The sequence below is a fragment of the Strongylocentrotus purpuratus genome, unplaced genomic scaffold, assembly GCF_000002235.5.
Source record: "Strongylocentrotus purpuratus isolate Spur 01 unplaced genomic scaffold, Spur_5.0 spur5_scaffold_12, whole genome shotgun sequence".
Taxonomy (NCBI): Eukaryota; Metazoa; Echinodermata; class Echinoidea; order Camarodonta; family Strongylocentrotidae; genus Strongylocentrotus; species Strongylocentrotus purpuratus.
The window spans coordinates 22,323,563-22,347,745 of NW_022145597.1; the positions used below are offsets into that span (position 1 = coordinate 22,323,563).

At 35.0% G+C, this 24,183-nt stretch overlaps 2 protein-coding genes across 3 annotated transcripts in view; both read right to left on the reverse strand.

The window, feature by feature from the left end:
- Positions 1-9,277: 9,277 nt before the first annotated feature.
- On the reverse strand, positions 9,278-11,315 carry LOC105440857. Its single transcript, XM_030981432.1, has 3 exons — positions 10,516-11,315; positions 9,759-9,806; positions 9,278-9,325 (listed from the first exon to the last, which is right to left on the reverse strand). Exons 1-3 carry the CDS (start codon positions 10,771-10,773, stop codon positions 9,278-9,280), a joined length of 354 nt encoding a protein of 117 aa, XP_030837292.1. The 5' UTR covers positions 10,774-11,315.
- Positions 11,316-13,326: 2,011 nt separating this feature from the next.
- Positions 13,327-24,183, reverse strand: part of LOC587391 (calpain-5) — a 31,844-nt gene continuing 20,987 nt past the window's right edge. For both annotated transcript variants that reach the window (XM_787120.5, XM_030982123.1), the window contains exons 9-13: positions 23,328-23,441; positions 21,069-21,265; positions 19,666-19,793; positions 18,378-18,514; positions 13,327-16,771 (exon numbers count right to left, since the gene is read on the reverse strand). In XM_787120.5, the coding sequence (XP_792213.2) occupies positions 16,589-16,771; positions 18,378-18,514; positions 19,666-19,793; positions 21,069-21,265; positions 23,328-23,441 (759 nt within the window). In that variant the 3' untranslated portion in view covers positions 13,327-16,588. The remainder of the gene's footprint in view (positions 16,772-18,377; positions 18,515-19,665; positions 19,794-21,068; positions 21,266-23,327; positions 23,442-24,183) is intronic.

Consider the following 24,183-nt stretch of genomic DNA (forward strand, 5'->3'; position numbering starts at 1 on the left):
TTGTCTGAATCATGAATTGTATTGAATTTGAATTGTGAACTTAATTTAACCCGAATTATGAATTTAATTTTATTACTTAGTTTGAATTATAAATTGAATGTGATTTGATTTTGTTAATTATATTTTAATTTGAATTACGAATTGAATGTGATCGGGATTTGAAATGGATTTGATCTGAATTACGAATTGAATTGGTTTAAATTTTTAATTGTATTTAATCTGAATTGCGAATGAATTTAATCCGAACTTGAACTGAATTTAACTACTTAGTCTGAATTTATGAATCGAATTTTAGTCTGCATGTGGAACTATCGCATTTGTTGTTACCTATGTCCAAGTTAAATGTTCTACTCTGTACCCATATGTATCTTATTGATGTTTATAATGTGTAACCTTGTACTGACATGCAAATGAAACAAATTTCCAATCATTGGACAATAAATTTGAATATGACTATGAATAATATATGTATTTTGATTGGCCGTTGAGCCCTGTTACCATGGTATTCGCCATTGATGGCAAATTATGCAACGGGCATTATGTATAAATATTATGTCGTATATGGATATGAAATATTTTGCTTCCAAGAGCCCTGTGTTATTTATCAACCGTTTATTATTATCATTATCATTATTATTATTGTTGTTGTTAAAAGCAATGGTATATTCAAACATCTGTGTAATTTGAATGTTTGTAAGGCAAATAAAGGTATATAGACCGAAGTTAAGAGCATAATATTATTACTCACTTCTTGCTTGTCATACACGCGCTCTTCCAATCTTTGAGAGAAAAACAGAAGAAAATATCGAATGAAACTTTATTTGACCTTTCAGACTCTATAAACATGACGAGAATTCGATTGGAATGAAAAGGAAAGAAAAGAAGGTGATAAACAGTTATGAAAAAGCGTATCAGGACAAGTAAACCCAAACGACAATCCCTACGAAAAAAATAAACCCTAGGCATATGTTCCCTAACATGAAGTAATCAGGCATACCAAACATCAGTTTAGTCACCTTTTTGTGACATCTTATTTTTATCTTTTGATCCAGAATGCTGGGAATTACAAATATTGTACATGACTTGTTTTGGGGGACAGTGAAAAAGTCACTTGAAATTTGAGTCCATTTCAATCGCAATTGGAATACATTGTGCTGTTCACGAATAAGAGCAATTTAATCGAATATATTCACTGAAGTTACTAAATTGGCAACGCAGAGGGAAATTTATAATCACTAGTTTCGTGTACAAATTGGCAATTTGCTGTTGATGCTTTGCTGTTGCAATTTTCAAATAAAAATTGTTCATTTTAATTCATTTTTTAATAACTATAAAAGCGTTGAAAATACAAATGATTATGCCAATTGAAGGAGGAAAAACTGATTCATTTAAATCTTTAAAAAAAAAAAATCTGCACTGCTAGGGGTTAATTTTTCATTGGGTGTACTGCTGTCATATCTGGTATAGATGTATCAGGCGGCTAAAAAAGAAAATACCAAAAAGACTCCAAGCGATTTGTTTTCTTCTAAAAGAAAGCAGTGTAATCTCACCACACGCATTGGTACAGCGCCTTTTATTCAATGAGTATGTTTAACTAAAACTAATTACAGTTACGTCAAGAAATTTGATGTTGCACCGTCTTACAGTCTGAAAATTGATTAATTAACAAAAAATTGTTCTTACCTTGCTAGAGCTTCTACTTGTTTTGATATTAATTGTTCGGTGTTTTCTAGAGTTTTCCTCATTGCCTCCATATCTGCAAACAAAGAAACACAAGGAAATGGATTACTGATATGGATAGTTGAGTGATATCGACGAAGAAAATATAATTGATGGATATTTTTATTTAAAGACACTTCTCTGTGCTAATAGTGTGCTGAGCATACCTCACCTCATTCTTCTTCTTCTTCTTCTTCTTCTTCTTCTTCTTCTTCTTCTTCTTCTTCTTCTTCTTCTTCTCCTCTTCCTCTTCCTCTTCCTCTTCTTCTTCTTCTTCTTCTTCTTCTTCTTCTTCTTCTACTTCTTCTTCTTTTTCTTCTTCTTCTTCTTCTTGTTATTATTATAATTTTCTTCTTCTTATTATTATCCTTCTCCTTCTCCTTCTCCTTCTCCTTCTCCTTCTCCTTCTTCTTCTCCTTCTTCTTCTTCTTCTTGTTCTTCTTGTTCTTCTTCTTGTTCTTCTTGTTCTTCTTCTTGTTCTTCTTCTTGTTCTTGTTCTTGTTCTTCCTCCTCCACCTCCTCCTCTTGTTATTGTTCTTGTTCTTCTTGTTCTTCTTCTTCTTCCCCTTCCTCTTCTTCGTATTTTACTTCTTCTTCTTCTTCTTCTTCTTCTTCTTCTTCTTCTTCTTCTTGTTATTATTATAATTTTCTTCTTCTTCTTCTTATTATTATTATTACTGCTATTATTACTATTGTTGCTATTGTAACAAAATCATTATCATCATCAATCATCATCATCGTCATCATCACAATTATCACTATCATTCCCGTTCGTCTATCTTTGAGAGCAAGCCGACGATCTCCCCTGCAACATCGATCCATTGAGTCCAAAAGGACCGCTCCTCTATCATTATTATCACATAGTTACTATCATTATCGTCATCATCATCATCGTCACCACCATCACCACCACCACCACCACCACCACCATCACCACCACCACCACCACCAACCACCACCACTACCACCACCAACCACCACCACTACCACCACCACCATCATCGTCATCATCAATATTTAACTTACCCATTTCTCCTTCTTGTCGAACCTTGGTGAGTAATGCGACAATCTCTCCTGCAGCATGCTTCCAGTGATCCCCAAAGCTCCGGTCCACTGGCTTGTTCTTACGAGCTGTACTCATACGAGTGGAAGATGATGAGAGGGGCGAGATGGAGAAAAAGAATGAGAGATTTAAAACCCTACTGCACTACGTATAGCTACTTGCGCCCTCTATATATCAAACAATGCATAATTGGTGCCTGCTTGTCCCCATGATCCTCTTTTTCTTATGTTAATTGAGAGCTGATTTGATGAGATAACCACCTGTCAGTGACCTTGCATGGATGTCTGATCCCCTGGCCAACTAGTACAGAAGAGCTTTAAATGTGTGTGTGTGTGGGGGGGGGGGGGGTCGGGAGTGGGGTTGAATGTAAAAGGGAAGAAGGAAAAAGAAGTTGGAGGTAGGGAATTTGTACGACATGTGCTCGGCGCTCAGTATCTTACTCTGACTTAACAAACTTCATCCGTTCATAAGTTTATATGTTTATCCATGGGCATGATGGCCGGAGGTTGCAGGAAGGGTCCGTCCTATAAACATTTTTTGTGTCCTCTTCTTCTTTATCTTCTTTATCATCTCTTCTCTCTCTCTCTCTCTCTCTCTCTCTCTCTCTCTCTCCTCCCTCCTTCGTCTCTCTTTCTTCTTGCTCTTCTTTTTCCTTAATCGAACAAAAGAGAATAAAGGAATTGCATGAGGTTTATAGTTCCAAAGAAGAGACCGAAACAGACAACACTTGTTTTATAACCCTCCAAGAACGAAGATAAACAAATGCTTCACTTACCCTGGAACATTTCCTTGAATCTTGAAATCACATTAGCTTGCATATCAACCTCGGTCCTGTAATAAAGGAAATAAAAATTTACCTTACTGATTTCCAACTGACTAACTGAGTAACTGACTGACCGATTGACTAACTGGATTTTCTTTTTTTACCTTACTGATTACCAACTAATTAACTGAGTAACTGGCTGACCGATTGACTAACTTAAGAAAAATAAATGTTTGTTTTGTATATGGTATATGTTATATTATCCATGGAGAGAATTAGTAGAACTATTATTAAAGGGGTCAGTGATTGACTCATTGACAAATCATCTGACCGATCATTGACCTTATTGATTACCGACTAACTAACTCAGTAACTGACTGATTGACTAATTGAATAAAACAATGATTAGGAGGTTGATTAACTGAATAACCGACTGACTAATAACTGACTGAACATTGACTGATCAACTATTTCAAACTAAATAAATGACTGAGTCACTTACTTTAAATTCTGCCTAATTCTTAAATTATTGATTTGTAGACTTGAGAGTCAACTGACAGATTGACTAAACTGACTTGAATGGAACAATGACTGGCGGATTGACTAATTGATTAAATGACCAAGTGAGTGACCTCCTTAATGACTAACTGATTGATTCATTACTAATTGTCGGATTAACCGGACTGACTGAATGACTGGCTGGCTGGTTAGTGCACTTGATTGATTTAAAGATAATCTGGGCCCCGTCTAATAAAAAGTCACGATTGATTCGATTCAATCGCAATTCCCATTTCTTAAGTACACAGTTGCGATCTATTTCAAGTTGCGACTGATTTGAATCAATCGCAACTTTATAATTATAATACAGGGCCTTGAACTTACACAAAGCCAGCTTTCTCTTGTTTTCCCCCTCGATTCATCTGCAGCATCTGTTGGTTCAGATCCCTTAGCTTAACATACCCCGACTGAGTATTCGCCATTCTCTCTCTGCATGGGCGGGAAAGATTTGAACAATATTAAAATGCAGTCAATGCCTTTTGTCACACTACTCGCACTTTCGGTGTGTATTTAATTACAACAAATTCCTGCACACAGAGGATATCATAGGACAATTACAATAATTACAACACTACGTATTTCTAATATTTATGTACACTGCATCAGAAGAAAATGTGTATATTAAATATCACATTCATGGAAATAAAGATGTATACTAAAATAGAAACCAATTAATGAAATCAAATACCTAAGGGACGATAAAGGGCTTGGCATGTGTCTATCATGTTCATCGACCTCCTAAAAAGAAAGAGAAAAACAAATAAACAAAAAGTAAAACAAAAAACGGACGGAAATACATGTAGTAAACATTGTTATTTATGACGTAATTATAAGGGAAATTCTGTCTTAAAATAAAACTGTTCTAATCAGAAAAAACAGAGAGATCAGAAAAGCAGAATGACGAAATTTTGAACGAAATCGGACAAAAAAAGTTATGATTCGTTGACAGTTGTAATCCCTATACGTATGGGAAATTCAAATCGGCTGTATCGGTAATGTCGATGAGATGTATAGTCGAGGCCAACTTTCCTTTTATTTCAAAAAATGTATACCTCAGTATAGGGTCTTTTCTCTCATGTATAGGACCCATAAAGGTATTCTGTCCATAATCTATTTTGAGTAGTGCCGAAAGCGAGATGTGACAGGAGAAAAACGGAACTTTAAGATATATCTGTATATATACGAGTCTATCTGTCTTTCCTTTTCTCTCTTTCTTTCTCTCTTCACAAAATGCACAGATAGCCTACGTACTCATAATGCTCTCTCTTTCTCTCTATTCCTTCTCTCCCCCCCCCCCTCTCTCTCTCTCTTTCTCTCTCTCTCTATCTCTCTCTCTCTCTCTCTATCTCTCTCTCTCTCTCTCTCTCTTATCTTCTTGAGTTATTGCATTTCGGCATTACTTCTATATATTACAGATAAAGAAATCAAGCATTCATATTACCTGGGAAATATCAGGGAGTCCGCCGGTCTGAAAGGAAAAGAGAAAAAAAATCAAAAAATGTTAGGCCCACCGCACACTAAAGCCTAAAATAAAAACTTGTTGTATTGCCCTTTGCGACCGACCCAAAAATCTGAAAATCTACGGTCGGCATTTTAAAAAAGTTTTTTTTTTTTTACCGTTTTTTATGATTATTTGTTATTAATAAATAAAAAAATATGTTTTTTGTTTGTTTAAATGGGATATAAATGCATAATATTAAATTATTCCCAAATTCTCAATTGTCTTCTGCCCTAGTTGCAAAATCCTAAAAAATATATGAATGGAATGATGACGCTGAAACACATGTATTAAAGCATTAAAAACTGAGAAATATCAACCAAACGAGGGCGGGGAAAAAAAAACCCAAAACCATTCAAATTGAAAAATATCGGCCCAAAGAGGGCGACAAAAAAAACTTAACAAAAAAAAAACTTTCCGACCGACCGACCCATGTTTTGGCACCTAAAAAGCAATACAACAAGTCTTTATTTTAGGCCTAATATGATCTAACTAAACTTCAAGGATTTTCTTGGAGGAGGATTAGCTAAATCGGCTCAGAATCGTAGTGACGTTAGACTGGTAGTGTGATTGTCTACAATTTGAAGCCGATTCAGTTTTTATTCAGACCAGAAGGACTAATGCACCACCAAAAAAAAAGTTGGAAAATTTCAAAAAGTGTTTAGTATATACACTTCCACCCTATCTATGCAATACTGCTTTGTATAACTCTGTAAAGATTTTGTAAATTTTTTGTTGTTGTTGTATTAATAAAGAAAAAAAAATCATCTTACTACTATGTATTATTTAAAATATGGGTGCTTAGTTTAGGACAAAACGAAGTGTGACATAGGCCTAGTCATAAAACAATTAAAACAGCAATAAGAAACAGTGAATTTTCTATTTTTATGAAATATATCTACCAATAATCATATTCCACTGATTTGAATGGATCAGAGTCAATTTTGATATCGACGCTCCCCAAACATATTTAATATATAAGATATCTCAAGATTGATTTGAAAATATGTAGCGCCATACATTGCAAACGGCAGATTGATTATCAAGCGTGAGATTTTCTAAAGAGGGGTTACTTTAGGTCGGTTTTCAATTTTAGAACCCGATTAATTTTTTATTTTTTAAACTTCATATTTCTAATGAAGAAAATATCACAGACCAGAACGATTGAAAATAATTATGTTCAACATGTGTGTGATTCATTATTATGTAGTTATTATAGAATGCAGGCTAAAGTTAATGTACTTACGCCATTCAAAGATCGAAGAAGCTGTATATAGGAAAGTACGAAATAAGAAAAGGAAATACATGTGTGACATGGAAAGACGCATGATTCATATATCTTATATAGTCAACACAAAAGGCAAAGAAGCATCTACATTACGAGATGACCCGGATAAATTTGATTAGATTCAAATTAAGTAATGTCGTTTTTTTCTCAATAATATATATAAAACCGATATTCTTTATGCACTGGATTGGATTTAAATGGGAACCAAATCATACAATAGAATGGCGTCTTGTGAGTTTAGACATTGTTCCACTAGGCAACTAATGATTGTTAATAGTTTCAATACATTTTTCCCATGATATGTATTTTCTTGTTAACTAAAGGAATCATTTTTGTAGCAAAGTGAAAGAACAGAAATAATAATGTCACTTTATTCATATCGAAATTGTCATTTTTCAAAACTTTGTTTTTAAGTTTGTTCAAGAATTTTTTTTAATCGAAAGAGCTTCATAAAACATGTCGAAAATAGAAGAAAGTGACAAAGGAAAATAAGAACGACAGGAGATGACATGAATCAGATAATTACGTGTTCTCTGTAGCCCTCTATAGACCTGAATCTGTCATTGATTGCCTCCAGGCGAGCCTGGTACTGTCGTCTCTCAGTGTCGATCTTACACTGTACAAAAATAATAGTCGAAATAACTCAATAAAATTGAGGAAAAGAATTGCCTTATTTTTATTAAGTAAATATTACCCACGGCATCTTAAGTAGAATTTACTTATTTTGCTGAATAAATTTTTACTCAGTTAAATCGAGTTACATTAACGTAAATAATTTAAGTATTGTAATCATTTTAGATAATTAAAAAAAAGCTATGATAGTATTACATATTGCACGATTTGGTACTCATCTAATCTAACAAGCAACATCCACTAATCATTCACTACACACTACTCCTATTCAAGATTTAACCGTATATATATATATATCTACCACCATCACAAACTATTACATACGCTTCAATTCGACACATATTGAAAGGCTCCAAATTTTATATATACTTGATCGTAGCATCTTAAAAGAAAAATTGGTTGACAATTTCCTGAAATATCAAGTTTTGATTTGTTTTGAACTGGGTAACAATTAAACATTGTCTTGTCTTTGCTTAGCTATGTTAAATGAATTAGTAAATGTTTTAAAGTCCTTAAATTTTCATTCAACCACAAAAAAGAATTATTTTATTTTAAAAAGTGTTTAATTTGGTCTTAATGAATATTCATAAATTATGTAAATATTTCTATTACGCACTGCATCGGTCCTTACTTTAAAAAGCTAAGAATAATCAACATAAATTGTTTGAGTAATACGTATAATTTCTGATTTTGAGTTAAAATTACTAAATTAATACAAGCTGAAATTACTTAAAGTTCTTATTTATTTGATTTTACTTAAATATTCCACGTATGTTCTACTAAATTGAAAGTTTGAGTTAGCAAGACTTAAATTTAGTGCGTAAGTGGCAAAACTAATGTTTTCAAGTAAATTCTACATGGAAAAAATTCGTAAAAATTACCAATGAACAAATTCTTTTTTACAGTGTAGGATTAACCATCGATAAATAGTGATGAAATAAACGAATAAATCAATAAGTATATACATTTATATAAATGAATAATAAATGAATGATCAAATATGTACATATTATATGAATAAATGAATAATCAAATATGTACATATTATATGAATAAATGAATACGTACATACAGTATATACATGAATAAATAAATTAGTTAGCGAATTAATTAACTAACAAAAAATATCTTATAATAAGCTAATGGATACAACGACGACTATAGTGATGATGATGATGATGATGATGATGAATATAATAATAATAATAATAATAATAATAATAATAATAATAATAATAATAATAATAATAATAATAATAATAATAATAATAATAATAATGATATAGTAGTAGTAATAATAATATTGATAATAATAATAATTGGAATACTATTAACAAAACAACAAAATAATAAACATCTCCAACAATAAAAGTAATAATAATAAACAAAATCATTGTAGTGATAATAATAATAATAATGATGTAAAGATTGTGAGAGGACACGAGAGAGAAATAGACAATCAGAGAAGAAGAAAATGAAAATGCACCTGCCCACCACAATAATATTGCCAACATTTCAAAGAGTATGCGCAAAGGTAATGTAACATTATTGAAATAAAAAAATTACCCCGTCCCCCAACAACAAAAATAAAAATGTATTGATCTGCAAAAGACACAAATCAATACAAAGTCAAAGCCTCCACGCTTTCTTCGAAAATAACTCGAATTTATGTCTTCATTTAACTGGATATAGTCTAATTGTTTTTTCGTTCCAGGATTATTTTTTAGTAATGTTTAAATTATTTCCTAAATCTTTCTAAAATGGACAGCAGAAAGCCCATTTATCACTCACCTCAGGCTCAAGCTGTAAAAATAAAAAATGAAAGAACAAAAATGAAACAATAATGATCGATGAAACGGAGTTATGAATGCTCTCATCATATGAGAATTTTCGGATTTATGATCAGCAGAAGGAAAAAATATACTGTAGTGCCAATTAAACATACACATACAATTTCTTGTTAAATAGACAATTTCTTTAGACAACTTTGTCAAGAGATTGTATTTTAAAAATGTACTCGAATAATGTCAGTTCGTAGATCAAGTTTAGAAGAAACATAAATATAAAAAAAAAAGTTTAGAAGAAGAAGAAAAAGCATTTTCACGGCAGAAAAAACTTGCCATTTCAATCAGCTGTACATCAAAAATACATATTGGCATTATTGACGATTCAATCCTCACATAAAAGTTGAATGAAAACAAAAATATTGTGAAAGGAAATCTGACGTAGCACTGACCTGTTCATCTCCATTTTCATTGTAGAGTGTTGCTATGTCACCAAGTGCCTGTCAAAATGGAAACAAGTACATCTAAGTGACTACTTCACATTTTAATAAATCAAAAGCATTAATACAATAATCTACACTTTTGGGGGTATGTTCTCTTTTTTTGGGTCTATTTTTGAATAATAATAATAATAATGATAATAATAATAACAATAATAATAATAACAGTAATAATACAAATAATAGGCCATATACTAATGATAATAATAATAGGCTAATGATAACAATAATAATAAAAATGATGATGATAATGATTATGTTGATGATGATGATATTAACATTAACGATTTATAAGGCGCCAAATCCACTTGAAAACAAATTATGCTCAATGTGTTTTGGTGGGAGGTTTTTTTTCCATGTCAGAGATCACAGAAATATAATTATGTGCCCCCCACCCCCCCCCCCCAAAAAAAGAGAAGAATTCTTGATTAATTAAACCACTAATATAATTTTTATCCCAAGTGCTTTGATTATTAATATATCGGCCATACATAGAGTACAAGGAGGGATTACTGAGTCATATTGAAATTGAAAGATGAAGAGGATAACCGGCTGCCGGAGCTAATGCTAGGGTAATAAGTTCCAAAGCTCTTTGGAAGCTCATATCAAGATGTTATTTCACGACCGTATTATGCGCTGTACAAGAACTGAATATTATTATTATTAAAGAGAAAAACCAAGTCTACTATTTGGCCTCATTTTCACTCACCCGATTTAGTCTATCAGTAATCCCACCCAGTTCCTCCTCAATGAAAGACGTATTCTCCACCCCCGAGGGATCCGGCAGCCCCAGCGAATTCAGCGGCACCGGCGCCCCTGGAGCACGGCGTACCTCTGTGCCCAGGACGGGCACCTCGGCAAGTTTCAGGGTACCCCATGAAGATACCCCATCCGGCTTCTCATCGGGGCGTGGTTTTGATGGTGCTTTGCTCCCTCCTCTCGGCGCCCGGGCTTTCTTGTCCGCCATAATTTGTCATCAATTGACGAAAAACAAAATGACGTACCCCCTGTAAACGTCGACGGTGCGTTATTTCGGGTTGCAGGAAGTGATATTATTATTAGCACAAAATAGAGACCAAAGGGCGAGTTCTTCCTATTTTTGTTGACTCCTTTATTTGAGATGATGCTTAGAATCCTTCGAAGTGACTAACGTTTCAATATTTTAGGGTTTTCAAACGATTTCCTTCTCAATAAGAATTTATCATGATTCTTGAATGTTCGCCGAATATATTATACAAACTGAAGCTGCTCGAAGATGAACGCGAGGCATTACTATACCTGAAAGCTGTACTTGAACTTAACAGAGTCTTCCAATCTTGTAAATTTTATTTTCAATATTTGCTTGTCGTCCTTGAGTTGCAGATGATTCTAATATTTTTAGCTTCTTTTTCTTTCTTTTTTGTTTCGATATACAATGTAGAAAGAACAGGTGTTTCTTCAATGAGGTATGCAGAGAAATAATATGAGTGATGTTTCCGGTGTGTTCCTTATTGCTAATATTTGTGAGGTGGTGGCTAACCGATTTTGTTCGGCTTGGTATTTACGGCTGTGTTGCTTGAAGTTGGAATGTGTTATGTTTGATTAAATACTTGAGAACTTTCTGCTTTATAGGGGGAGATTGGTTTCCAGGATTACCACAGGAGCGTGCGCGTCAACATGAGTCTTTCTTTTTATGACGTCACAATAACAAACGCGCGCATCAGCATTGCCATTGCAAAGTACATCCGAGTTTCGTTTAAGACCGTCAATACTACTGGGCCAGAAGGGATTAGACCACACAGCGAGGTCACTGACAGGTGGCTATCTCATTAACTCAGCTCTCAACTAACATAAGAAAAAGAGGATCATGGGGGACCCGCCAACAGGCACAGATTGGGGAAGTTTTCTATATAGAGGGAGCAAGTAGCTACAAGTAGGACAGTGGGGCTTAAAACTACTATTATCTAACTGTTTTGGTACTACTGTTTGTTTGTTTTTGGTTGTGTGCCACTCTGGCCCCTCTGGGCCCCTCTGGGCCACTCTTTGTAAAGTAAACTATACCTCAGTCATTGAAAAGACCACACATAATTTTCATTAGCGGCATAGAATAAAATACAAGCCATTGTTGATCTTGTAGTTTAACTGTTTGCTTTCTCAAAATTAAAAAGTGTTAATTCTTTTTTCCCTCCCTCTCCCTCTCTCTCTCTCTCTCTCTCTCTCTCTCTCTCTCTCTCTTTATGGGGGTTTGGGGAGGAGGAGAGGGGGCATCACTTCCCATGCAATAACTTCGACTATAGGGGTATGGAATGGTCCGAGTGGACCCCGATAATTTGAAATTACCAATTTTCGGGCAATGATCACCTCATATTCGGGCAGCAAGTTGGTCTATTTAGACTTTTGTTCACATCGATCATATCTCCTTTTTATTTTATGACAGAATAACATTTTCACAAGTTATCTGTGTCCCCTTTTAAATACCCTAGAGGGATACCTTAAATGGGAAGTCCACAAATTAGAGAAACAGTTCAGTGAAAGTTTGAGCAAAAGCCTATTAAAAGTATGCAAGTTAAAATTTGTTGAAGGTGCGACCAATCAAATACAAAGTCCGTGATGTATCTAGCGAGGTCCCGGGCCCTCCCATCTGCCCTATTCTAAAAATTATAAAATTTATATTTTCCATTAAGAAAATGTTCAATCATACATTTAACCTAAATATCATTATTACAAACGAGTTATTTAGACAACCCCTGTATGAAACATATCTACTCCGTCATTAATAAAAAATAAATAAGAAAATGAAAGTTAATGAAATTTCCTGTGCAGAGCAAATTAGAGAGGAGCTCGCAAGATACGTCCGAGTGTTGCCAATTTGTGTATGACAACTTCAAGAATTCATAGCTATTCTATTTTAAATCGAAAATTGATCAAACTTTCACAAATTGTTCAGCTTTCAGTAGCTTTCAACTGAGGTATAGACCAGTTCTGGTCATGCGATTGCATTGTGAAATCGATCAGAAAAGGTTGATCATCTAGCATATACGTATTTGTGTACTGCAAGGTTCTGGAATAATCAAAATGATGAGAAATTTGGCCGTCTTGGTAAAGTTACAGGCACTGTACACAGAAAGATGTATATGGGACTACACGATATCTATCCAGTCCGGATAGATATAATAACTTACCAAATATATCAACTAGTAGACGGTTTCCCGGCAAAATTTGTATCGTCACGTAGTAGTCAAAAGAGCTTCCATTTCGTTTTTTGAGAGGGGGGCGTTTCCAAAACTGGTCTATACCTTTAAAACCAACTTAATATAAAGGTGGACTTCCCCTTTAATAACACACAACCTGAACAAAAGGGCAACCCTGAAAAATATTACCTCCCCATTTACAACATCCTGAACCCACCCATGTATAAGGGCAAATCATATTGTCCATCTATTAGGAAATATGTATTGTATTTCTATGCCTCTATCTATACTGCGGCCTTTATAGACAGTTTTGACTGCAATCAGAATAATTACACCGGATGAAAAATATCTTTGTTCATGGCTTACATTTAATCATTACACAATAATAACATCGGGCAATACATGTTCGTATAAAAAAAGATGTTACAAGGCGAGATGCATTGTGAAATATTTTTGCATAATGATGTCGTAATTACGGAGTTTAATTTATTGGGGGTTTATTTAAGGATATGAGTAATGAAAGACAAGCAAGAATAAAATTGGTATGATCATTTGGACCCTTTTGATAGAAACATCATGAATTCTTGATTTATTATCCATGCAAGCACTGCACAAGCACGATCACTGCAATTTCTGAAAGAGTTATATCCGTTGTACATGAAGCGTCAATTCCAAGGTTATGTAATTGCGCTTCATAGTATGTCTTTCGATTTGTCAAATTCAAACTTTCTAAACATGACTATCTTTCTCTCATTTACCGACTTTTTAATGGCTTTTGAATACTCTATAATATCACAATCATTTTTTTTCTAATTAGAAAATGAATTAATGTAAAAAAAGGAATGAATAATTTTGGAAGAGTAATACAAAAAAATATCCAAACAATGAAATTACCTGAATACTTAAAAGAACACTACCCCAAACGTTAGTACATACCAAAATCATGCCTTCAGAAGTATAATAGTTACATTCATAATACCCATAACAAGATTAAAATATCCTTAAATGGTTCCTATAACTGAAAACATCACATGAAATTAGTTTTTCTTCATAGTTTACATAAAAATCCGTGATTTTATATACATGTTAATATACTTTCATTCAAAAATAAAATAAGTTTCATGAAACATGAACTAAAGTCGAAAAGAAGAATTTCTTGTAAAATATATCCCCGTAATGCATAATGCGTCAAACAACTCAATTCCAACAAAAGCTACTCTTCAATTTCACAGTGCGAGAGAGCTTTGTGTACATGCACTTCTCAAAAATTAAAATCTTAAGATTCTATAAACCAAGATGTATGAAAAATGACCTGCATATTAATACAGTCAAAACAGACATAGAGACAAGGTATTATGGCAATAACATAAAAAGAGAAGCGCTGTAATTTCAAACATAGTAAGTAGATTTAGAAAATAATTTCAGATAGTTTCAGGTGCTTCTTCTAAATTTGAAAGCCGGTAAAGTTCCCTTATCTCTCTCTTTTTGTTAATCTTCACATGCCTCTTTTGTAAGCATTTATCAAATGAATACAAACTCAATTAACATTAAATAATACAAATGCGATAACAGGGAGATACATATTTATGAAAATACAGACAATTTTACGAATTAATGATCGCATAATATTACCTAAATTCTAATAAAAATATGAATGCACTGATCTACAATGTACAGTTATAGCAAGTAAGCAACACAAGCCTAGAATATGGAATAAATACATTAATGAATATTATATCGTCAAATAATACTATAAAAATTGGTTAGAAAAAAACATACACAAATCATATCCCTCAAGCTAATTATAAAACCCAAAACTTCCTGTTAACTTGTTATTTTAAATTTTCAGGACCCCCAAAACATTCAATTCTACTGTATCACTACAAAACAATCTATTGCTTGCATTAATTCTTTTGAGTCCCTTTTGCAAACTCCATAAAACTTGGCTAGTGTTTAAAATATATCCCTCAGATATCATATGCGAAATTTTGGTCATTGGTTTTGAAACTCCTTGGTAAGAAATAAAAATCTAGCACTGTTTTCATATTGCCACAGAGAAGGCCATTCCCAAGTCGAAATGTGTAATGGTCAAATTCATTTTGAATTTAGAATATAATTATCTAGAATTAAACATTCAAAATTTAATTGTTGAAAGCCAGTTTCCTTTTTTTTTTATTTGTTGGAGATGCCTAATAATTGAGTTCTTCAATATACCACTTGATTCATGCTCCTACAGGCATTTAGGTCTGCAAAAGGGACAAACCATCTCAAAGTTTTAACTTATTTGTCAGCACTAGGCAATTGACATACAATCATACACTATTCAAGCATTTCAGAAAAATATGTGTGCATTATAATTCCTCAAGTCAATACAGATCTATTCTATTCACCAATCTCTCCACTGAAAATACATACAAAATATACAATGATATATTGATCTAGTGATACAAACTTTCTACATGCTTATATTTCTAATTATATATAGATAAGATTTCAAATGAGTAAAAGTATAGAGATGTAAAAATACAACAAAATATGTCATTACTACGACTACTGGCATTTTTTTTACAATATTCAAAAAAATTATTCTTACAAGCATCTCCCAACAGACTTCCTTTTCCTTTTCCTTTTCATTTAAAAATAATGGTACACTACAGTGCACTCTTTCAACCTGCATTACATATAACATCCCTCTTTTAATGAAACAATGACATGAATGCAAAAAAAAAATTTGTCAAAGACCACTACAAACATGGAATGCTGTGTGTCTGGTCACAAATGAATGTTTTTGTTTTCGATAAAAAAAAGGAAATTTCTCGAAATAATTTCACATTGGTATTGCGTTTACATTGGGTTAAAAGTCCCTGAATATACATGTATGGTTTAATGCACATGGGAAAGGCTTTGTAATTGGTCAAAAATATTGAGGTCCTTCACATCCGATCTGGTCACTTCAAAGCAAGCGTTCTTTCATCAACATACATGAAGCATCCTCACTTGCAGTTGTAATAATTATTTCAGGAGCATTTTCATCATAAGTAGGTATTGACTCTTGTTGCTGAATCTTCTTCATACCTAATCAAATTCTAAGCAAACACTTTATTTTGACAACAGATCCTCTTTAAAAAGCTCTTTAAAAAGCTCACTGCATCCTTAAAACGATCTCACAGATGTACATATTCAAACAAGGAGGTGAGAAAATACCTTGGATGTTATTTACATACTTAAAATATCACAACGCTTCATGATAACGAATGGAATCAAGTATAGAAGAAAGTGTATTTCTTACAACCTGTAGAAAGAATGCAAATTGGTAAAGGAGTAAAAGTTCCTTCAACGTACCGACTTAGCCACCTAACCACCAGAGAGAAAGACAGGGAGCAATAAGAGAGGGAAAGAGAGTAAAAAAAGGGGTAAGGGACACAGAGAGAGAGAGAGAGAGAGAGAGTGAAAGAGAAAGAGGTTGGGCAAAAAAGATGGAGAAAGAGAGAACGATAGTTCCATGCAATTGTAAAAAGGCATTAAAATTCATGGCACTGGGAAAAGAAATCTTCTACCAACACAGGTACCAATCCCCACTGCAGTCAAACGAATCCAATCGCTGTTGACCCTTTACAACGCCTTGAGGTCGTCGGTGGTGGTGATGACGACACTGACCTGGCCCCCGGCGGCATCTTCCGAGTCCCTGCCCCTCTTCTTGAGAACGGCTACGTTGTGCTCGGGTTGGCCCTTGTTCCCAGCCAAGAAGATGGCCTGCCCCATGAACGAGTCTTTCACAACGTTATGGTTCCAAACCTTACGGAAAAAGAGAGAGGGGAAAGTAATCATCAAAATTATCTACATGATCATCACCATCATCATCTTTATGTGTAATATCATCATTGCCAACATGATTGTCGTCATTGTCACAATCATCAAAGATTAAGTCATAGTTATCATCAAAACGATCTACTTGTTCATCACCATCATCATCTTTATGTGTAATATCATCATTGCCAACATGATTGTCGTCATTGTCACAATCATCAAAGATAAAGTCATAGTTATCATCAAAACGATCTACTTGTTCATCACCATCATCATCTTTATGTGTAATATCATCATTGCCAACATGATTGTCGTCATTGTCACAATCATCAAAGATTAAGTCATAGTTATCATCAAAACGATCTACTTGTTCATCACCATCATCATCTTTATGTGTAATATCATCATTGCCAACATTATTGTCGTCACTGTCACAATCATCAAAGATTAAGTCATAGTTATCATCAAAACGATCTACTTGTTCATCACCATCATCATCTTTATGTGTAATATCATCATTGCCAACATTATTGTCGTCATTGTCACAATCATCAAAGATTAAGTCATAGTTATCATCAAAACGATCTACTTGTTCATCACCATCATCATCTTTATGTGTAATATCATCATTGCCAACATTATTGTCGTCATTGTCACAATCATCAAAGATTAAGTCATAGTTATCATCAAAACGATCTACTTGTTCATCACCATCATCATCTTTATGTGTAATATCATCATTGCCAACATTATTGTCGTCATTGTCACAATCATCAAAGATTAAGTCATAGTTATCATCAAAACGATCTACTTGTTCATCACCATCATCATCATTGCCAACATGATTGTCGTCATTGTCACAATCATCAAAGATTAAGTCATAGTTATCATCAAAACGATCTACTTGTTCATCACCATCATCATCTTTATGTGTAATATCATCATTGCCAACATTATTGTCGTCATTGTCACAATCATCAAAGATTAAGTCATAGTTATCATCAAAACGATCTACTTGTTCATCACCATTATCATCTTTATGTGTAATATCATCATTGCCAACATTATTGTCGTCATTGTCACAATCATTAAAGATTAAGTCATAGTTATCATCAAAACGATCTACTTATTCATCACCATTATCATCTTTATGTGTAATATCATCATTGCCAACATTATTGTCGTCATTGTCACAATCATCAAAGATTAAGTCATAGTTATCATCAAAACGATCTACTTGTTCATCACCATTATCATCTTTATGTGTATCATCATCATCGCCAAAGTCACCATTTATATCATCATCATTACCAACATTATTGTCATCATCGTCACAATCATCTTCTTTTCTTCAACTTGCTGCCCCCCCCCTATCACTCCTCCCATCTCCTCCTCCTCCTCTTCTTCCTTCTCCTCCTCCCCCTCTCTCTCTCTCTTTCTCTTTATCTCTTTATCTCTGCTCCCCTCTGCCTCTCTTTCATCTCTCCTTCACCTTTCCCTCTCCTCCACATCTCTCTTCTCTCTCTCTCCCTATCCCCTGCATCTCTCTCTCTCTCTCTCTCTCTCTGTAATTATCCAAACAAGCAGCTCTTACCTCCACAATGATGGGTGTTCCTGGTTTCCTCCTGTAGAAGATGGAATTGTAGTTCCATTCTGGATTCAGCGTATCCTTCTGTACCCTAGACGTGGCTGTCTTTCCTTCACACTTGACATATACGTAGGGATCAGCTCCTGGTAACCAAATGGAAATCACAGTGTTGGTGAAAATACATGAAATATATATATAGTCTGGTACGCCAAACAGGTAGTTGTCTATACATCTCTCTTTTAAAGCTCCTTCAGATACGACACGACAAACCCAAGGCACTTATTTCATGACAACGTAAAGTATAAATCACAGGGGTGATAGTGAGCACTTAAAAAAAAATTGTTTTTTTGTTTTCCCCTCAACCATGCCCCCCTTGAGTAAAAAAAGAGAAGATGATTCGCAGGGGAAAAATGGCATCTAACAACATTCCCCCTTTTGAGTAAGAAAATTAGGGAAAAAATAGGGCAAAATATGGAAGATTGGAGAAAATAACGGGGAAATTGGTACAATCAGGATATAAGAGGGAAGAAGGAAAAAAATCTGGTTAGAAAAAAAAAAAAAAAAAAAAAAATTAAATCGGGAAAAAATCGGGAAAAATCAAAAAAATCGGGAAACCGATTTAAATCGGGTTTTTATCAGGCCAGAAATCACTTCGCAATTCTGTATCTTATAACACAGAGCTCAGTGGATACATGCAAATCATTTGTTACAGGCTTTAAAAAGCCGACGCCTTCTTTTTCTTTGTGGCGATTCAGAGCGACACATCTGAACGAGCCTTTAGTGCGTTTCCACAGGAGAGCCAGAAAGTAATTGAATCGTCTATCTGGAATAAAACCTCACCAGCAACCCATGTGTTAATGTAACGAGTCTGTTCGTACAAAACCGCAACAAACTGTTAATAAAAACAGCAGGTGGAATTTACAGGGTACATATGACGTCTAGAAAGTGGACATGGGAATGGGCACTGTGCGCACTGTGCATTTTATGACATGATGGTAAAACGGTAATATTAACAGAAACGTTTCCACCGAGGTCAGTGAGCATACCCAAAAAATTCACCTCTGGAAATGGGTACAATTTTCCCATACAGTATGATCAGTTTAGGGTGTAGATGTATTTCTACAGCTCAATCGAGAAACTGGAAATAATGTGTGAGACCCAGAAAGTAACAGAAAGTAACATTATTTTGAAAATCCTATAGACACACACCGTTTGTCTCTGCCTCCCTTTCTCTCTCTCTCTTTCTACCTCTCTCTCTATCCCCCCCTTCTCTATCTCTCTCTCTCCATCTTACCTCCTCCAAAGTGGTCTTGCTTCTTCAGGTTGCTGGCTGAAAGTACGTTGACCTGTGACACGACCCTGATGTTACCTCCTTGGAAGCAGTCGAAGGTCTTAGGTTCGGGATGGTCCTTCTTCAGCTCCCTATCAGATCAAAACAAATAACATGATGTTTAAAGTAGTCATCTGAAGGTCCAAAGTGTTTTGAATTGATGCAAAATTCATATCATTGTGAAGGAGAAGCCTTACTGATCAAATATAACAACTTCCCTCTTCAAAATATGTTTGGGGCCCCCAGTAATATCTCTGAAAAATGTTAATTTTGAGATCCATATTTTCTGCCTCCAGCGGTCCTCCGTAGAGCCTCGAGTTTCGAAACGTCACATGCGAGACACAGCTAGCCACAAAGCATTTTTAACACTTTCCATGATATCTTTACGATTTTTCAGCAAATTATTTGTGTTTTTCAATCCATATATAATTTGTTCATAATTATCAGTTGTTGTGAATTTTCTTCAGGTGACTACTAATCATCTTTTTGTAATCGTCTTTTTGGAACAACTGGAGAGTATCCGCTAAACGAGGAACCCCAACCCTAATTCTAAGGTTTACCATGACCCTGTATGTGACTCTGACCCTAACCCTAATCTATTGTGCTGATGCGTGGTAGAGTATTCTGCAGGGGGGGGGGGGGTGGCGGTATACAACTATACATGTTTAAGAACAAAACAGAGACTTCTGCATATTTTGTTTTACCTCTTGAATTATTGTTTACAGATAGAAGAAAATATTTCATGTAGAAAACCATGTATATCCCTCCAGAAATGGACACAAATGCTGAAAATGTGAAAATGTATATATTATAATGAGGAAATAAAGAAGACCAGAAATGGGCTAAAATTTTTAACCCCCCCCCCCAAAAAAAAAAAAAGAAAAAAAAAAAAAATTATACATGTTTATCATGTAATGGCAAACATTAGCTTCGTCAGATATCAACAGATTATTCTTCACAGCTGATCATGCCAGCAGTTCATATAAGCCGTATAGATACACTAGTCTTCCCTCAGCTATCACTGATCAATATCAAAACCAGAAACTTTCACATGCATGAATTGTTCCCAATATTGCAACAATTTCAAACTCGTGGAAGTTTCATGCTTCAAAATAATCGCAAATGACAACTGCAATTCACACAACTTTCTTGCAATGGCGAATTGCCTTCCTGAACAAGGTTTTGCAGTACTTTATGTATATGTATTGTAATTTGTAGAATTTTTTGCATTTTGTTGTTGTTTTGTTTAATATGGAATTGATTATCGCTGTATTTTGTTTGTTATAGCACTTAAAAACTTGGTGGTAAGCGCTTTATAAGCACCGTTTTTATTATTATTATTTGGAAGTAGAAACAAAAAATCTCACTTGACTTCAGCGCCACTGTCAGAGAACACTCTGATCATGAGGGGAGACTCAACCTTGGCTTCGAAGATGGTCGGCACGACGATGTAGCGCCCTCTGAGGAGGGTTGACTTTGCAAAGACACTCCTGGAGTTGATGTAGGCGGACATGAAGGTTTTTGGCTTGATCGTATGTGCACGATGCTTCCTGTTGCTCTCCACCTACAGAAAGAAGACAGAAAAGAAAGGCACATTGATTTAATTTTTTTTTATAAATGTTTTTATTGTTATTTCTGAAAAATTAACAGAGTAAAAGCAACAATATACAATGTAATATATAAAGGCACGTTGAATATTTGTTAATCCATCAGGGTACTGTTTCATAAAACTTGATAAAAATAAAGAGTTACAAGCTACTGTTATAAGCTACTGAAATCATGGCATCTGATTGGCTGAGAACAAATTTGTCATAGAAATTTAGCAGTTATTATAAAAAACAAGTTTTATGAAACGGGCCCCTTAATTATCTATTTTATCTTGTGCTTAATAATGAATCAATATAGAATCAATAAAACTGGTCTCTTTCTTGCGCTCCTTGAGATGATATGATTTCATAAGAAAGGCATTTTCTTGAATCATGAGCTTGGTGTTTTCTGTTGCTTTACAAGGAGAGAAACTTGCTTCATACATTTGTCTACCATTCTTAGGGAGTGTTTTACATTGAATAAGATCGACCTTAATTTGGACTTAACTATGACAGGCCCTTCATGCCACTGTTTGCTGGCATTTGTCTCTCAAGGGACGTACAAATCATGGTCACAAATTTACAAAAAAGAGTGAATTAATAGTATATTTTTGTTTATAATTAGCTTTATATGTAACATTATATACCTCACTCAAGAAATCCAGCCATCTGATTGGTCGAAATTGCATTCATAAACTTTAACTATTTCTGTAAAATTCCCAGTAACCATGGTTAAAACAGTTCTAAAATCCCAGTTACCATGGTTACCGGGAAAATAGTTCAGTCTCCATGGTTACCCAATAGGTTTACATGTTAAAAAATGGTTTGAGCGATCGAGGATACCGTACATGTGCGAAGAATTGGTCGGTATTTTCATACAAGACAAGACAATTCCAAACAAGACAAAAATGGCTCAAGAACTCTCTCAAGATTTCAACTTATCAAATGCAAGACTCGCTGACAGCAAGAACAACAAAAAGGGTACGTGAAATTATCCATAAACATGTTCGTTTAGTTGCTGAAAAAGTATAGACGTAGACTCTAGACGAAAATAGATCTAGTTGTCAGGGTGTCTGATCGCGCACCCGATGTAGTGTGTTAAAATTCTTCTCATAGAGTTTGCACGCAATGCAGTCGCTATGCAGTCTACGTGCATTGCGCGACCATGCAAAAAAAGTCAAGTTTTTTTTTTTCAATTCGAGATTCAAACCTTTATCTGTTGTGATCCTGAAGGTGATACTCAATAAGTGAGGTGTCATATGAAAGTGCAGGTTCTTCTCCATATTACCCACAGGGCCGGCCCACCCCCAAAATTGTAAAAATATCTTGCTTAGACTAGAATCTAGATCTAGTCTATTCTCAAAGATACACTCATAAAAAACAACTGTGCAGATAAACTAGAGAAAGGCCAAGGTGGTGTCATTAGTTGCCTCTTTTGTTTTCGGCATATAAAAGTATTAATGACTGCTTTAATATTTGAGAAAAAGTTGTTTTTATACGATCTCGGGAAGGTTACAATTGGGCTATTGCCCTCGGCACGCCTCGGGCAATAGCACAATTCTAACCTTCCCTTGAGCGTATAAAAACAACTATTTCTCTCAAAGCAGTCATTGTACCGGAGTGTTGGCTCAGTCAGTAGAGCGTCCGCCACACAACCGGGAGGTCGTGGGTTCGAACCCCGGCCGCGTCATACCAAAAGACGTTAAAAGATGGGAGTTGTTGCTACCTTGTTTGGCGTTCAACGATAAGGGATAGAGCAACGTCGATCTGGCGCTGCTCAGTGGCTGCCGGGCTCACGATCAATTGGGCAAAAAGAATTTCCGTTTCGGTTTAATAAAATTTGGAGTGGACTATTATTAGGCTATTATTATTATTATTATTATTATTAATACTATATTACAAATTTTGTCTGTTTATTCTATAAAACCCTCGCAGGGCCTGCTTCTGGACATATAGTCGAAATCATCAAAGGTAATTTACCCTTCCGGCTCTCAAAAGGCAGAATATTGGGAGGGGGAGGGGTAATATCCCTTGTCTTACCTCCATGACATAGAATCCAATAGTCTTTGGATCCTCGCTCTGATCTGCCCTGGTGTCTGGTTGGGAGAGGGAGATGATGATGTCATCTTTGTCAGCGTCCACACAGATCAAGAACTGCAGGATGAAGAGAAAGAGAGAGTGAGAGAGTGAGAGAGAGAGATACAGAGAGAGAGAGAGAGATACAGAGAGAGAGAGAGAGAGTTACAGAGAGAGAGAGAGAGAGATACAGAGAGAGAGAGTTACAGAGAGAGAGAGATATATACAGAGAGAGAGAGAGAGATAGTAAGAAGAATGAGTGAAGGGCACTACATGTATTTCACATGTTACAGTATCAAGTGCTTTACAATATCCTCTACAACATCTCTTATCAAGTGTTTAAACCACTTGATTTAATGCACAGGACGAAGTGAGGACGTAAAGTACCTGTGGGTTTGAAGAAATGTGGTTTTGGGCTTGAACCCATGACCTATCAAGAGTTTAAACCACTCAACTCACTGCACAGGACTTAAGGCGTATGGACTAAACATACATGTGAATTTTGAAGGAATGTGGTTTTGGGCTGAGAACCCATGACCTACCAATTGTTAAAACCACTCGACTCACTGCACAGGGCTTAAGGGGTCTGGAAATAACGTACCTGTGAATTTTGAAGGAATGTGGTTTTGGGCTCAGACCCATGACCTATCAAGTGTTTAAAGCCTTATTTGCACTAGTTTGGCCAGGAGGGATTAGACCTCCCTGCATGGTCACTGACAGGTGAATATCTCATCAAATAAGCTCTCAATTAACATAAGAAAAAGAGGATCATGGGGACCAATGATTAGGCATTATTTGCTATATAGAGGGCGCAAGTGGC

What these genes read in the sequence shown, in the direction of transcription:
- LOC105440857 (XM_030981432.1), bottom strand. Translation starts at nt 10,773, where the DNA reads ATGGCGGACAAGAAAGCCCGGGCGCCGAGAGGAGGGAGCAAAGCACCA. An exon ending in TTACTGATAGACTAAATCGG is followed by an intron (nt 9,807 to 10,515) that starts GTGAGTGAAAAT and finishes CCATTTTGACAG; the next exon opens with GCACTTGGTGACATAGCAAC. An exon ending in ATGAAAATGGAGATGAACAG is followed by an intron (nt 9,326 to 9,758) that starts GTCAGTGCTACG and finishes TTATTTTTACAG; the next exon opens with CTTGAGCCTGAGGTGAGTGA.